Consider the following 18,205-nt stretch of genomic DNA (forward strand, 5'->3'; position numbering starts at 1 on the left):
CCTTACCCGTCTTGTCTTTCCACTGACTGATTGGCTAACTGTGCATGTTTGACCCAGTGTTCTACTCCTGTGCCTGTCCTGTCTTTGCTCTCAGATTTACAAGGAGCAGCTGAATACCAGGGTAGTATTGGTAGCTGTGGAAACATGGACAGAGAAGGACTACATTGACATTCGATCTGACCCCGTCCAGATGCTCCATGAATTCTCCAAATACCGACAACGAATAAAGCAGCATGCGGATGCTGTTCACCTCATCTCGTATGTGCCATTTCATGATTTTGCCATAGGCATATGGTGTCTCCCTTAGCTGTTACACTCTATTTTGGGCACAGGAAGTCGCTTCCTATAGCAAGCACTCCTACTCTCATCCTCAGGTTGCACAGTAGAAAGAGCCCTGGGTTAGAAGTCAGGAAGATTTGAGCTCAAATCCAACCTCAGATACTTACTATAGCTGTGTGATCTTGGACAAGTCACTTCACCTCTATCTGCCTCAATTTCCTCATCTGTAATAATAATAACTACCTCTTAGAATTGTTGTGAGGATCAAATGGCACATAGTAGGTGCTTAATGAATGCTTGTTCCTTTCTCCTCCCCCAACCCCAGCCAGAAGTCAGTGTTTCTTCCAACTTGTTAATAATAAAATAATAATTGATCTTTTTCATGTAGAACTCAACATATTATTTTATTTCATGTGCATAAACACCTTGTGGGGTATGCAATGCAAATACCATTATCCTCATTTCACAGGTAAGAAAATGAAGAATCAGACTACTGAAGTGACTTGTTCAAGGTTCTACCTTATAAGTGAAGGAGCTAGGGTTCTGGTACCTAGTCCTAGGGCTTAGTTTGAACTATTTGTGTTGAGCCTGTTACATTCCTTCCAATAGCTTATTAAAATATTATCTAATCTATTAGTTAGTTACTTGAGAATAGGAACTATGTTTCATCCATTTTTATATACCTCATTATCTGGCATAGTGCTTTGCACATAGCAGGAACTCCAAAAATTGCTGAATGAATGAATGGTACTGTAGTCTGTATGAATGGGCTAAAGACGGGCGTTTTAAACTATAATATGTGCATATGGGTATAAGGATCCAGGAGAGTTAGCCAAGCTTTCAACAAGATCTCCTTTTCTGTATTGAATGTGGACAGTGACTTTGAATTATAACACTGCTGAGTAGATAAAGCACTGAACTGGGTATCATATATGATTTGGGTCTCTGTGGTTCCTCACATGATTTGTTATGCAGTCTTAGGCAAAACATCTTCCCTCTTTGTAGCCAGTTTCTTGTCCTTTTCTACTTTCCAGGTTATTGATAGCTTAGGCTTTAAAAAACTCCAGAATAACAACCAGTACTGATTTGGTAGTAAAGTTTTTCTGCTCTATGCACAAAGAAATTTGAAGGTCAGAGTCTTCTTATATCACTTATTATAAATATCTCATATGTGAATACTGTACTTGGAGGTCTTTCCTTTGGTCTTTGCTTGTAGCCAAGTGTAGGTAAATAAAAGCAACTAAAGCAATGAAACATTCTTTTTTCTGTGAAAATTTGAATTGATCTGAGTTTATTGAAGGTTGAAAGCAAAGATTACATTATATGTGTTAAACTGGATACACTTTACACTCTCATTAAAAAGTCAATCAGCATATTGTAAGTTAGCATGCAAACTAGCTTGATGACTCAGTTTACTGTTCCTGGACATACAGTGTCTTCACAATTTATGAAAATATCAAAGCAGCTCTCTTGGATCAAGAATCTGCATCGAATGTATGGGCTAGTAAGCAGCTAACTCTCCAAGATGTCATTAAGTGTAAGCACCATGATGACTGCAAAAAACATGTCATAATTGCTAATTTGGAAAACAAAATCCCAAAGATCAAGAAGTTTATTGGACAAAATACTTGAAGCAAAGAAATTAATCCATTGTTAGCACTTTCCCTTATGATCTAGATCCAACATTCCCCAAACTATTTTAGCCTTAAAACACTTTAGAGCTTGACATCTAATAATAGAACTCATCCATGCTGCTTTGGGGTCTGCAAGTATGACATCCCTTAAAATGAAGGAAGGTGAGAGGAATTTAAAAATGAAGAAAGGAAATGAGTCCTACTTGAATATCTTCATTTTTCTTACATAAGTATTTTTTATATGTGACTAGTTCCATATTTCACATTTTAAACTTGAAATATTGCTACCAAGGAATATTTTCACAGAACTTTGGTTCATAAAAAAATAGAATACCAGAGTTCCCTGGAATTCTGCTTGAGAAACACTAACCTAAACATATTAAAAGAATCTTGGCAGAGGTCTTAGTCAAATTTACAGTTCAAGCTTTGGATCTTGTGTTGAGGTCCATGGCATGCAAAGGGAAAGCTAATGCACTTGATAATAAAGTCAGGAATGAGAAGATCTAGAAAGGCTAGGATGTTGGAACGGTTTTCAGAAGAGGAAATTTCATAGGGAAAATATGCAAAGTCTTATACTTGGGTTAAAAAAATCACCATAAGAATAAGATGGGGGTTGGGGGAGGAGAGCTTGTCTAGATTGTAGTTCGTCTTATAAACATCTTATGGTTTTAGTGAATTTCAAACTGAATATGAATCAACAATACAAAATTAGTAGCTGAAAAAGAAAATGTAATCTTAATAGATTCATAAAGGTGTAATGTCTAGGACTAGGGAAATGGTTTTCCCATTGCACTATGATGTCCCTCATTCAACCACATCTGGAGTATTATGTTCACTTATAGGTGTTATATATTAGGAAGGGTATTAATAATCTGGAGAGAATTTAGGGAAGAGTATCCAAGATGATGAAGCATATTAAGTTCAAGTCATGTGAGAACTGGTTGAAAGAATGGAAGATGTTTAGTTTGGAAGAGACTTGACCAGGGGATGTGATGGCCATCATTAAATACTTGAAGATCTTTCAGTTGGAATTTAGGATGGATTTAGGATTACAAGCTACAGGATCATAGATCAAGTGTTCGAAATGTCTCCAGAGACCAACTAATCTAAATGTGTCTTTTTATAGCTGAAGAAACTGAATCCCAGGGAGGCCTAGTGGTTTGCCCAGAGGCGCACATATAGTAAACATTGTAGGCTAGCCTTGGACCCAGTTCTTTTGATTCCATAGTTGCCATTCTTTCTACTGTACCTTGCTGCTAGGTTTCAGAGATCAGATGTGATCTCTTTTATCTTCCATAGTACTTTGTCATTTTCATATGCAGCTGACCATATTCTGCTTGCTATTATATATGTATGTATAAACATACATACATATACTCACACACGTGTGTATATTTTCCTCTATGCTCTATTGTACAATTTTTGAGGTCTGGACCATGTTTGATTCATCCTTGCATACCCTGTATTTCCTATAACCTTATACATAATGACACCAGATAACTATTTATAAAATAGATGAATCGCAGTATAGGCTTCTTTTAGAAATATCAGCCTTAAAAAACTTTCAAGCTATTCAAATTTGTATGGAATTTAAAGGGTTGAGATAAGAAATACCAGTTACTAATACTTTTTTTAAGTGACATAATTCCCTATCATTTTCATTGCCTCTTGCTTAATTTACTTTTGCCTTTGAATTTGCTCTTGAACTGGAAGGGAGTCTGCATATCTGTAGCTTCCTCAATGACAGACTCCTAGGCTGAAATGGTATGATCAGATCATGCCCAAGAAATACGGGGCAGGCACTGCATTGCTGGAACTGGTCAGGACTCCTGAGATTCATGATTTTTCATTTCTCTCCTCATTTTCCACTTTCTCTAGAGAAATTATAAGGGCAATGACTTCCTAAGGGGCGAGTTGCAATCCATGTGTATCAGTGCTCAATGAAGTGAAGAGGAGTAATTGAGAAATGCCTGGGGAAGAGAGAGAGAGAGAGAGAGAGAGAGAGAGAGAGAGAGAGAGAGAGAGAGAGAGAGAGAGAGAGAGAGAGAGAGAGAGAGAGAGAAGAGAGAAGATTGAGCTTGCAGTATTTTGCCAGAGTGCTATTTCTGGCAGGAGGCTTAGAGCAGAAAAAAGAGAATTATTGTTTTAATTTTTTCCAACTTTCCAGGGCACAGAAAAAAATACTTATACCCTTGGTCCCTCTATGTAATGAGCAAGAAGCAGGGGCTGGGACTGACTAGTTGGACTGGAATTAAGACGGGACCTCTGCCAAACCCCCAGGTTTGGCTCAAAAGTAACAGTTACTTCCAGAAGGGAGATGCTGAGGGACAGGTTGGCAGAAAAAAGGCACAGGAGAGGGAAGCATAGTCCACCCACACAAAGGATCGATGTAAATAGAGTGACTGGCAAGCCCTGATTTCTAGCATAGTCCCATATCACTGCTAGACTAGCAATCCAAACATTGGTTTTAGAAAGCTGATCACTTTGAGGTTTATATAATTTTATTATTAAGGCAGCCCAACCAGCAGATTTCTCTTTATCCATGACTATTCATTTTGTATATATTGTTTTAGTCTTCAAAATTGTCTTTCTTTCAAGAAAAGGGCAAATTAATGAATAGAAATGGAAGAGGACTAAAGAAAATAATTTCCGTAATTGAAGAACAAAGCAAAAAGTGATGCTATTTTCAGAGTTTTTTTTCCTTGCGTACTTTCTATATCGGATATTATCTGAGCCCAGTGTTCATAGGCTAATGAGGTTTCTCAAGGTCATAGCATCTACCTTTTTTTTTTAACTGTGTGCTACTGGTGATAATGGGAGTATAATGGTTAAATGTGGAGGTTTTGAACTCAATGCATGTGATAATCCTTATCTATAAAGCAGGTGGCATGTTTTAAAAGGAGAAATATTGAATTATTTTGATGGAAGAAAACAGGTCTTAGAAATATCCAGAATGACTCACAACTCATTTGCCAGCTAACTATGAGTAATGCCACTCCACTAAAATGATTTTATTTTTAAATAACTAAAATTATGTAGAGTGGAAATATCTCTCAGTTTAAAGGAGCTGAGACAATTCAGTTTAAGATAAAAATTAAGTTTGTTGAGAGTGGGAAGAAAGGAAGGTAAACAAATTTTCTCAGTATAATTTTCTATAGGAACTTAAACTATTTAATGGATAATTTCCTTTCATTTAAAAATTCCCCTGCTTCAAAAAACTTAGGCGTGAGGTCAAGTAGAAAATTGACTAGAAAACAAGTTCCAAATAGTCCATCTACTTACATAGTCTAAAATTCAGCTGAAAAGACTAACAAAAGAAAAAATGAATGAGTGCTGTGGTTCTTTCATTGCTTTTGTTATCAAGGGAGTGATAATAGTTACCTGTTTTGGGAGTATGGCCCCTAGATTAATCATGTATTGACCATTCTTTTGACAGTGATTCTCAAACAATAGACATTGTTGGTTCATACTTAGGACCTTTCTAGCCTGGTAAAAATGGCCAGAACTTTCCCTTACTTGGCATAGTTTTCAGGAAACCAAGGGCACCTCTATGCCACAGTAAGGCATGAGATCGGACTTATATCATTACCTATGAATGAAAAACTTCCCAATTCTGAATAATAATCATGATGCATGAGTTTAAGTCAAATATGAGAAATGAGTATAAATCAAAACAAGATGGACCATATCATTTCATTGCTTAGAATTAGATGAAATAAGAAGCTGCATAGACAAAAATTACCCCTGTTTTTCTTACTCCTTTTTTCTCTTCCCCTTAAAGTATTCAGTATCCAGTTCAACAAGCTTGTATTAAAAACTTGCTGTGTGCTATGCACAATACCAGGACTTAGTGGCACAAATGCAAAACAAAATACTCTCTTTGCCCTCAAGAAGATAACCACTGTCGTGGTGGAATCCACTGTTGACAAAGATAGATCTCCAATAATTTGAAGAAGAAGAAGAAAGCAAAAAATAAAGAGAAAAGGAAAGGCAGTGATGCCTGATCTGACTTGTCAGGGAACCAAAGGATTCCAAGAGGCAGAGATAAACAGGGAATGCATTTTGGTAGGAGAGACAGACAGCCTGGGTAAAGGAGGTTGTCCTTTAGACACACACACACACACACACACATTATACATACACATACGTGCACAGCATATATATGCAGTAAAGGATATGTATTATATATGACAATATAGAAATTATATATAATTAAATAATTATTATGAATTATATATAACACACATATATATATTGCAAAATATATATCCTTTGTAGTATATATGTATGCTCTCTCTACTCTTTCCAACCAACTGTATGTATGTATATCCTTTATAGTATATGTGTTCTCTTTCCTTCTTTCTCTGTGTATCCTTTACAGCACATATACGCTTTCCTTCTCTCTCTTTCTCTATTATAGCATGTATATGTATATATACACATACAAAACACATACACATATACACACACAAATACATATACACACATATATATCAGGTCCCTTTTGGTTGGAGCTTTGAAGATGTGAGAGGGAAAAACATGAAGGAAGTCTAGAAAGTCTTTGTTGTCTCAAACTGTGAAGAGCATTGATTAAATTGAGGGGCTTATATTTTCTTCTAAAGGTGGTCTGGTGCCATGGATGATTCTTAAGTTCAGGAATGATGTTACCTATTGAGACCTGCACTTAGGAAGATTCTTTTGGCCACAGTGTGGAGGCTGGATTGGATGGGGAAGCACCTTGAAACAGTGGTCTCCAGGATAATAACTCTTTTCTTTTAGATTACAGCCATTTACCTAACCTGCATATTTTAGCATTGCTGCAACAAGAACTGACCATCATCACCATGGCTACAATTGTAATCCTCATGAGTGATGTTGAATTTACATGCTGAAATATGTAGATTTCAACAAAGAATATTTACTTACATTATGAAAAGATAAATATAACATATCATTGTTCTATTTTTAAAATATGGAGATTTATGCAGAAAAAAATAAATGAATAAATCCACTGGCAGAACAAATATGGAAATGTTAAGATTTCCAAGTGAAGCCATTTATTTCAGCAACTCTTTTACATGCGCTGACTAGATATCTCATGGAAGTAGAAAAATGTTGCTTTTTGGAAGCCCTTTTCACGTAAAATGCTTCTCCCCCCAGCAGATTAATGTGCTTACTCAATAGACCATTTACTTTAATCAGTTACTATATTAAAGTAATATTATTGCATTTGGGAGCACCTGATATACTCCTTAGAACACTTTCATCTGACTCATGGTTTCTGAATCCTGTGGGGGTAAGAGAAACATATATATTTCTTAATATATATCCTGCTCAGATATATTAATAATATCTTCTCAGATAGACACGGTTATAACAAAGAAGAAAAAAGAGGGGGAAAAACCATTCAGTGAAACTGATAGGACATCAACCAAGTCTGACCTTACGTTCAGCACCTCATGACCTCTGCTCTCTCCCAGTTCTTCTCAGAGCCAAGACTGGCCATGAACATTTCAAAATAAAATATCTTATGTTGATTTTATAAATGAGGCAACTGAACTTTAGAGATATTATGAGATTCCCCCCCAAATAATCATATAACTCTTGAGGAGCAGAACCCTGTGCTCCAGAGGCTCAGCAGAACTCATTTCCATTTTAAACTGCATATGGCCTCCTTACCTGTCCTGATGCTCAGGACCTTTTGTACACCAAATGTGTGGTTGTCATGTATATTTATGCATTCAAGAAGCTGTCATTTAAAGTGCCTACTATATGCTAGGCACTGAGGATAAGAAGACAAAAGAGGAAAAGTTCCTGCTTTCAAGGAGCTTATATTTTATTGGGGGAGAAAGATTTCCTCCTTCTCTCTCTCTTTCTTTCCTTCCTTTTCTCCCTTCTTCCCTCACTCTCTGCCTTCTTTTTCTCCCTCACTTTCTTCCTCTCTCCTTCCTTCCTTCCCTTCCTCCCTCCTTCCCTCTCTTTTTGCCTCTCTGCCTCTTTCTAACCCTTTCCTCCCTCCCTTTTCCCTCTCTCTTTTTTTCCTTCCTTCCTTCCTTCCTTCATTCCTTCCTTTCCTTCTCTCTCTCATGAAGGAAACAATAAGCAAAAGAAATGTACAAACAAACCATATACAGAACAAATTAGAGATACCCAACAAAGGGCCAATTTGGCTGGACTGTAGAGAAAAGGAAGAGAAGCAGTGTGCAGAAAGGCTTGAAAGGTAAGCTAAAGCCAGTATGTGAAGGGCTATAAATGCCAATCAGAGGAATTTATATTTTATCGTATTGGTAGTAGGGAACCACTGAAGCTTCTTAAGCAGGGATGTAATGTGGACAGATCTGTGCCTTAGGAATATCCATTTGTCAGCTGAGTGGAGGACGAACTGGAGAAGTAAGAGACCTGATGCAGGGGTGCCTATTAGGCAGCTCTTGCAATATCATATGTGAGAAATAGTGTGGGTCAGAAGTAGGGTAGTGGCCATGTGAGGAGGGAGAAGGGGTCAGATGTGATAGTCAATCAGGCAGTAAGCATTTATTAAGCACCAGCTATGTGCCAAGTTCTCAGGGATACAAAGAGAGGCAAAGGGCAATCCTTGCTTACAATGAGCTCATAGTCTCATGGGGGAGACAAGGGAATGAATATGTAAAAGTAAGCTAGATACTGGATAAATAGGAAAAAATTACTGGAGGGAAGATACTAGCATTAAGAGGGATTGGGAAAGAGTTCCTGTAAAAGGTGGGATTTTAGTTAGGGTTTGAAGGAAGCCAGGGAAGTCTGGTGAGGGAAGAGAGAACATTCCTGGCATGAAGGATGACCAAAGAAAAGGCCTGAATGTGAGAAATGGGGTGTCATGTGAGAGGTTAACTCATGATTATGTCATGGCAGCTGTTCTGGAAAACTCTTTCTTACTCTGAATTATAACATTTTATAATGAGTGTCATGATGAATTAACATGTTTGCAGCTTTATAGTGATAAGCCATTTTACATACTTTAAAACATGTAGTTGTCCCAACTATTCTGTGAAATAAGTATGGCAGTTATTATTATTCTTGTTTAATAAAATAAGGAAGTTGAGAATCTGAGAAGTTCAGTAGCTTATTCAAGGCCATCCAGCAAAGGATTTGAACTCTTATCTTTTGATTCCAAGTCTAGTGTGCATTCTACTACATTAGCTATATATGTACCATGTACTGAATTACATTTTTCAAGTCCATATATTTTGTGTGTGTGTGTGTGTGTGTGAGTGTGTATGTGTGGGAAATATTGAGCTTATTTTTCCTAATACTATTTTCTTTCTTTTTTTAAGGCGTGTGATATTTCACTTTAAGAGAAGTAGTTTGAGTTACTTCGGAGGTGTTTGCTCCAAGACAAGGGGAGTTGGAGTGAATGAGGTAATGTTTGGTTAATTTCTTTTACTGTGACTTTATCTGTATACCTGATTCCACCTCAACTTTATTCTCCCAAATTCCCACCCTTTACTTCCACGTGCTGCTTTGTACACTTGTTGTCTAGGAAAGTGGAAACATAAAGAAAGTAGTAGAACCATAGTTTATATTAGCCCCAGCACTCCCAATGTGGCCCATAGTTTCCCAAAACAAAGAGTTATTTAATTCCATTTGAGGCTTGACAGAATCGAGCCCAAGACTGTCCTGGATTCTTTTGGATTTCCAAAGATAAAGTATTATTTTGTTGATATGTACACCAGTCTTCCCCATGTTCCTTTTCTCAAAATTATACTAGTCTGCTACTGATCCTTTGTATTTTAACTTAGTTGATCCAATGGATGTGGCTTTTCTTTCTGCCTTTGAATAATATGTCATCTATTTGTCATTTGTTTTCATCTCTCTCTCCGTCCGTCTCTTTCTCTCTCTTTCTCTCTCTCTCATGAAATCAAATATCCCTTCTGTTTTCCTATCTGTCTCAATGCTTTAATTTCTAGTAATTGTACAATTCATACAGTAAAAATTCCTGAAAACAGTGGATAATAATCAGGGGGTATGCTGGTAAATGTTTAACAATTGGCTCTCAAAAAAAAGTATACGCACAACAAACTTTGAAGTTTAATCTGCATTTTAAAACTTTCTCCATCACTTTCTTAAGTCTAGACAGTCAGCAAAACAATAAATCAAATCCTGCTTTGTTGTGCTTGCTGATACTCTGGGTGTAAAATGCTCACACTGAAAATTTAACAACCAGCTCTCTTGAATTGGTTCACTCTGACCCCAGCACACCTCTGACAAAGGAAAGCCAAATCCTACCCTTTAACAATACAAAAATCATGGTGGGTTGGTGTGAGATTAATTGAAATTATCCTGTGAGTTCTCCTATTGATTGGGAGCCCATTTCTACATGCTTATTATAAGATAACTAATTTAGTTGTAGGTTTGGTTGATATGGATTCAGTATGTAAATGGGATAGCCTTGAAGTATTTGTGCTTGAAAATTCTACATAGGAAGATGGAAAAAGATTACCACTGAGTCAGAGAAGCAATCTGCTTTCTAGGGCCATGATACAAGGGGAAAAAACTTAAGCACGTATAAAATTCATTGGTAATGTAAGGTGTGACCTACAGCATAGGACGTTGAGGTGATGATGTGTTACCTATGAAGTAATAATAACTAGCTTTGTGCACTCTCTCAAATGTTTCCCACACACTTTCAACTCTGAAAACAGTATGGTCTTCCAATGGCAGTGGCACAAGGATTATCCCAGAGTCTGGCACAAAACCTTGGAATCCAGTGGGAACCTTCTAGCAGAAAGCCAAGTACGTGCATTGACCATCTTTCTCACTTTTGTGCCCTATATGTTTCCCTAGATAATGCATACACCAAATGTGTGGCAGGAAATTATTTTTTATTTCTATTGTGTATAGATATGTAACTGAAATATTATAGTACAGACTTTTATAAAATGGGAAGTTTCCAGTTTCAGCTCTCAGCACATTTGTTTTTCATAATTTTCCCTTCCTAAATATAATATAGAAATACATGTCTACACGAAGGAATGATGTGTCCTTTTATCTCCATGTTCTCAACGTACTGGTCATCTGTTTCATGCCCTGTAGGGCCGACCTTAACATTTTATTCAATTTTGCACTCATGTTTACACCAAATAAAAATGGTCACAAACATACTCTTTTCCATGAGTAATGGAAATAAATTATATTTCCAGTGACTATTCAATTCAATGGGCCTTCACATGTTGGGAGAGCCATCATGTGGAAGAAGACCTGGACTTTGTACGGGTCATCCCAGAAGGCAAGACTTGGATTGATGGGTGGAAGTTTCAGAGAGAGAGATTTAGGTTCCATGTAAGAAAAGTCATTGAAATTTGAGCTATCCAAAAATGTAATGGGCTGACTTGTGAGACTGGAGGTCTTTAGGCACATGTAAGATGACTACTTGTTGGCAGCGTTGTACAGGGGATTCTTGTCAAGGTAGAGGTTGGGTTAGATGGCCTCTGAGGTCCTTTCCAACTCTCAGATTGTGTAATTGGCTCTCCCCCTCAACAAGCAATGCAGCCAGTATAAACAAGTGGTACCATTCCACACCCTGAGTTCCTTAAGTCTTGTGGATTCTTTTCATTTATTTACCTTTCACAGACTGTTTATTTTCCCCAGGATGTGCACAAATTTTCATGTAATGACAATAGTAATTATAGTAATTATTTTTTATCCATGGTTTGCATGAAGACCTCCAAAGTAATTAAGACTACCTCTCTTGCAGTAAAATATCGTATACCTAAAGAAAATGATAATTATTAAAGCTGACATTTATATAATTCTTTAAGATTTACAGACTGTATTATCTCAGTAATAATTCTGACAGCAGCCCTGTGAGGTTAGTAGGCACCAAAGGTAGTGTTTTCCCCTTTTCACATATGAGAAGCTTAATGCACACACGCACACACACGCACACACACACACACACTCAGAGAGTATCTATTACACAGCTACATACACTGAGGGAATGTTTAGAATTCACTTTGTCCTTTATGTTACCTTTAAGAAGAACATGAAGTGACAGGTACACCACCCAAACTTGCTTTTCGTAAGACCTTGCAGCTGAGCAGCAGGCATTGCTCAGGTTGATTCAGGAAATGACTGAGCTGCTCATGACTGGATTAGATGCAGGGTGGGGCTCACCGACAGCACCTTCTGTTTAGTTTAAAGAAAATTCAAAGTATAACCCTCCTTCCTGAAATTTTTTGTTCTTTCATGCATTATTTGTTTAGACAGAGATTTCTCTGCCATTGAATTTAGTTGTGAACTTCGAGTTTCCTTAAATATTGGCACTTGGAAATACTTTCATAGAATTGTTTTGCAGTCTGTTTTCTAGGGTCTGCTCATCTTTAGTGAAAACGAAATAGTTTTTTAATCTATCGTCTCTAACCTTACAGCAATCCATACTTGTCCTATAGAATAGAAGAGAGAAAAAATGAGATGGAGGATGTAAAATGGTAAGGAGGAGGAAAAAGAACAACTTCCTTTTGTGACTGACCTGTCAATGTGTGAGCCCATGGTCTACAAGTCAGACGTATAATTATTTCAGGTTTTTGTGTGATAGGGAACTTCCCAGTCTCATGTTCCTCAAGTCTCCTTAAATATAGTAACTACTACGTATCTGGTTACCTATATCTCCCACCTCAACTTTTCAGGGTAATTTTTATGTGCCTGGAAGAAGTCTATTAAAAAAGAACCCTGCTCATTCAGTCGAGTGCTTCAAACCAAGTTCTCCCATTAACACACTTTCTCCTTTAAGCTACACAACAACACTGTGAAGAACATTGCAGGGAAAGTATTGCTATTATTTACATTTTCTAGAGGAAGAGACTGAAGGTCAGAGAAGTTCAGGAACTCCCTTGCACTTTCATAGGAGGGAAATATTGAATTTGGAGGCCAATGTGATATATAACCTTCCTAACCTGCTTAGCAGGCAACTTAGGGACAAAGCCCTTCTCAGAGGGTTAGAGTTCATGAAGAAGATGTGATCTGGTTCTTGTCTTTTGTGTTTTTCTTTTGTGATTTTTGTTTCATCTGGCAAGAATGTGACTGCACGGAATCCTGGGGTGGATGCATCATGGAGGAAACAGGGTAAATAAACACTTTTGCTAAAGTTTTCTAATTGTAAATGAATTCTCTATGTACTTTCTGGTTGAAATGTTCCACACAAAGTAAGTTATTGTTTGTCACTTTAGCCTCAATCGAGCTTTTACTATAATTAAGATAATCCTTAAGCCAGCTAGACTTTGAAAATGGTTCATTTGTGTTCCCTTAATTGTTCACTGAAGGCCAGAGTTGGAGGTACTTTTTTGTCTACATATGGACAGATAAAAGTGGACTATTAAAAGTTTATTAATGTTAAAAATTTTTTAGTACATTCACAATAGATTGTAGTATTTTATAAGGTGCCATTGACAGTCAATGCTACCGTCAATTCCTATTTTAAAAGATGCTTAAGAGATACATGTAGAGTAATAAAAATTATACTGATGCTGCTTTTGCAATCAATAAGGATTAGGGTTTTTTTTACATAAGAAAGATTTCTTTTTTCTACATAGAGGCAATCTATTGCTTAGAAATACTCATGTTAAGTATACTCCTTTCATACTATCAATCCCTGATTCTCTTCTGGATTCCTGAATACCATTGCCACATAGAACTAGATCACTCTGAGTCATTGCTGATGCCTAGTAGAGGTGTGATACAGAGGAATCTGTCCCTCAAGCTTCTGTCCCTAGGAGAATCACCAATTCCAGAAGTCTCTTATCCTCAGCCAGGGTCAATACTTCTTTCTCCTTTGATCCCCCAATGGAAGTGGTTATCATAGGAGCCTTCCATGTGCCTTTTTCATCAGCCCTAACCCTAAATTGAAGTTCCAACTACTGCTGCCTCCAGAGGAGCCAGGCCAGGCAAGGGTATGAAGAAGGGAGAAACTATTGTAGGAGGTATGTGTTTGTTTTAGAAGAGAATGAAGAAGATCTTTTGTTACTAGGGACAACAGGAAATTTAGCCCTTGTTTGGAATTTGGACACATTTCCATATAGACCTAAAGTTAGGTACTATCATATTCTATCAGTACTATCAATCCATGAGCAAGCATTTCTCAAGAATCTACTATGTGCCAGGTATTGTGCTCTACTACATTTTTCCTGCCTCACATCCCTTCCTGGTCCAATCCATCCTCTATATAGTTGTCAAATTGATTTCCTTAAAGTTTAGGACTGACCGTGTCACTTCCCTGCTCAGCCCATTCCAATCTCCCTATTGTTTCTAGGATCAAATATTACATATGTAATATATGCCTATATATATGTATATATGTAATGCCTATGTGTGCATATGTATTAGACAAACATGCTATAATGGGGTTATATTTATATTATGAATGCAGGGTTGTTTCAACATTAGGAAAACTATCCACATAATAGACCACAATACCCACATAATAACAAGAATAACAAAAATCATATTATCTCAATAGATGCAAAAAAACTTTTGATAGATTAGTTTTCAGTCACATCTGCCTCTGCATGAGTCCATGGACCATGGAATCTTGTTCACAAAGTTGCTGGAGTAGTTTGCTATTTCCTTCTCTAGTATTTCCCCCTTTTACAGATGAGGAACTGAAGCTGAGAGAGATTAAGTGACTTGCCCAGGGTCACACAACTAGTAAGTATCTGAGGTTACCTTTTAACTCAGTTCTTTCTGGCTCCAAGCCTGGTGATCTATCCACTATGCCACCTAGCTGAGAGATACAATTACCCATTTCTATCTAAATAAAAATACTAGAAAACATAGGAATGAATGTACCTTTACTTTATATGGTAAGTAGTAGCTAACTGAAATCAAGACCTATCTTTATATGTAATGGGGGATAAATTAGAGGCCTTTCCAATAAGATCAGGGGTAAAGCATTATCGCCACTCTTTTATACAGTGCTAGAAATGCTGTTAGTTTTGTATTAAAGACTTTCACAACTCAGCATTTTTACTTACCTTCATACGCTTTGTGGTCCAGTCAGAGGGGCCTTCTTACAATTCCTCATGGAAGACATTCCATTCCCCCTCATTGCTTTCGTACTCACTGTCCTCTTTGTCTATAATGTGATCCCTCCTTACTTCTGTTGCTTAGAATTCTTATTTTCCTTACAAATTCACCTAAAGGGTGACCTGCTACATTAAACCTTCTTGATTTTCCCCACCAGGTTCAATATTTCACCTTCCCCTCCCATCACCTTGTATCTACTTGTATAGACAACACATATGTCCAGGGGCATACTGGAGTCAGTTCTTGCTGGCTGATGAGAGCCAATTGCCACATTTTCATTGTGAGCATTTATACCTGGGAAATCTCCAAGTGCTCCAGATCAGGGCTTGATTCGTTGTTTTGCTGATTTTCTAGGCATAAGAAAGTGATGGGAAAATGGTAATAGTGAAAATTTAACTTAAAAGTGTGTTGTAAGTATATATAAATATTTTTTTCTGGAGAGCTGGTTGTTAATAATTTACTAGCACATTCCTGCATAAATCCATCCATCTATACACATAGCTATATTTATGTATGTGTTCATATAAACATATATGCACACATATAAACATGCATGTATATACACACAGACACATCTATGTGTATTACCTCTTTGATGGCAGGAACGGCTTCATTTTAGTCTTTTTATCTTCATCATCTAACATAGTGCCTTGCTCATAGTAAAAACTTAAAAATACTTGTTAAATGATTGATTGCATTATAGCTTTAAAAGCCTTCTGTGGGTTAGCCGGGGAACTTAACCACCCTCTATTGGCATTGTTTCCATGAGAAAATAGATACCTATTCTAAATAACACCTAAAGAAAACTTTAGAAATACAACTCATACATAAGTTGAATATTGCTTTTCTGTAAAAAAAAATGCCAACTTTCCAAACCTATTTAAATAATTATTTTTTCTTAAATAAAAAATATGGTTTTATTGTAAGGATATGATGTTGCTTTAGTAATGCTATTAAAGCCGGTCTGGATTCCATTTTATGTATGCCTGCCAAATTCAATTCTGTTATGATTGTACAAATATGTCAAAGGAATAACAACAAATGGTTATTAATGTTCATGATCTAACTTTACCTTGTCTATATTTATAATTTACATTTCCATATCTTGGTATGACTAAATAACAAGTAATTTTATGAATGAATAATACCCAAACAACAAAGACTTTTGTTTGATGATCCTCTGATTGTTAATACAAAGGATAAAACAGGGTATGATATGTTTACTAGAGGTTTTTGCCATTTTCATGGAGGAGATACAAATAAATGAGAGATTCTTTACAGGTGCCCCAGTTACTTCTGTTTACTGATGATGTACTGAAAACATCTAGCCCTAGAACATTGCAAAGCCTCTTAAATGAGGTCCATCATTACTAAAATAATTCAGCCTAAGTAATGAGAGAGGAAAGATAAGTGGATAAAAAGACACCTGATGACCAAACTGTCATAGGCATCTGGAAGCAACCTTTAGAGCTGGTTTATCAGTACATATATTTTATTTATTTTTAAAATTAAATTTATTTTTTGTTACATCTTAAGTTCTGAACTCTCTCCCTCCCACCCCACACTAGAGAAGACCACCATTTCACACAAACACACACACATTTTTACATATATATGTATATTGTATGTATATATGTATGTGTATATTTATGTATGTATGTATATATGTAAAATAATGCTATGCATCCTTCTATTTATCACTTATTTCTCTGGAGGTGGATAGCATCTTCCTTTATAGGTCCTTTGTAGTTGATTTGAATATTTTATAATACTCAGAATAGCTTAATCATTCATACTTTTCCTTCGAACAGTATTGCTGTTACTATATACAACACTCTCTGGGTTCTGCTCATTTCCTCTTCATTATTTCATACAGGTCTTTCTATGTTTTTCTAAAATAATTATTCTTAAATTTCTTACAGCATAGTAGTATTCCATCACAATCATATACCACAACTGGTTTAGCCATTCCCCAATGGATGGTTGTCTCCTCAATTTCTAGTCCTTTGCCACCATAGAGAGAGCTGCTATAAATATTGTAGAACATATATGTTCTTTTCCTTTCTCCCTGATCACCTTGGGAAACAGACTTAATCATGGTATTGCTGGGTCAAAGGGTATTCCTAGTTTTGTAACAACTGGGGCATAATTTCAGATTACTTTCTAAAATGGTTAGATCAGTTCACAGTTCCACTAACAGTGTATTAGTATCCCATTTTTTCCATATCCCCTCCAATACTTGTCATTTCCCCCCTTCTGTCATTTTACCCGATCTGATAAGTGTGAGATGACCTCTCAACATTTTAATTTGCATTTCTCTAATCAGTAATAATTTAGAGTATTTCTTCACATGACCATATATAGCTTTGATTTCTTTATCCAAAAACTGCCTGTCCACATCCTTTGACCATTTATCAATTGGGGAATGACTCATATTCTTAGGTACATATATTTTAGAAAGGATATGCAGTCAGACAGTGAACTTACCTGAGAACTGAAGAGGAAGTCAAGATACTTTGGAGAAATGGCACACTATTTTTAATAGCCCCAACATTCCCTTTGAAACAGAGGGTTAGACTTTTGACATTGAAGTTATTCTGGTGACGCATGATGACTGAGTCATGGAATACTACAGTCTTGAAGAATGAAAGTCTCAGGTCATGCAAAAGCCAATAAGGAGGTACATGAAGAGCATGAATGGGCTGCCACATTAGTAACTGCACAAAAGAAGCTTTGTAAGGAATTTCATCAGAGAGAGATGTATGACCTGAGAAGAGGTAGGCTGGTCATGCAGTAAGAGTTACAGAGAACCTGTGTACTCCCTTCCCAAACTGCTTCTCCATGTGCTAGGTGGATCTCTTGTAGATGATTTATGGGAAGGCTTGATCAAGAGTCCCACAGGATGAGGAGGCATAGACAAATTGTATTCTATGGAGGGAGTAGTCTCATTGATAAAATCTCAGATGTATCAAAGTGTGAAGAATAGGGATGGAGAAGATCCAGAGCACCTGATCTATTTCATAATCCAAGTCAAAGTATTTCATACAGTAAGACTCTGAAGCTGGAGATAAAGACATGACTATATAGATTTAGGGTACCTCAATTTCATTCTGCTTATTGGCCTGGAAGTGTATTTTGAGGCTTTCCTTTCACACTCTAAACTTGAAGAGAGAATTGTGGTTCCTCTCCCTCTTCCAGTCATCCACCATCTTCCTATTAAACCATGATCTGAATGTTGTCTC

General features: G+C 36.8%; 1 protein-coding gene across 3 annotated transcripts in view; it reads left to right on the plus strand.

Moving 5' to 3' along the window:
- Positions 1–18,205, plus strand: part of ADAM23 (ADAM metallopeptidase domain 23) — a 251,703-nt gene that overhangs the window by 175,641 nt on the left and 57,857 nt on the right. For all 3 annotated transcript variants that reach the window (XM_072617376.1, XM_072617378.1, XM_072617377.1), the window contains exons 11-14: positions 95–258; positions 9,221–9,305; positions 10,589–10,679; positions 12,959–13,007. In XM_072617376.1, the coding sequence (XP_072473477.1) occupies positions 95–258; positions 9,221–9,305; positions 10,589–10,679; positions 12,959–13,007 (389 nt within the window). The remainder of the gene's footprint in view (positions 1–94; positions 259–9,220; positions 9,306–10,588; positions 10,680–12,958; positions 13,008–18,205) is intronic.

Source organism: Notamacropus eugenii, chromosome 6 (genome assembly GCF_028372415.1).
Source record: "Notamacropus eugenii isolate mMacEug1 chromosome 6, mMacEug1.pri_v2, whole genome shotgun sequence".
In the NCBI taxonomy this organism is placed as follows: domain Eukaryota; kingdom Metazoa; phylum Chordata; class Mammalia; order Diprotodontia; family Macropodidae; genus Notamacropus; species Notamacropus eugenii.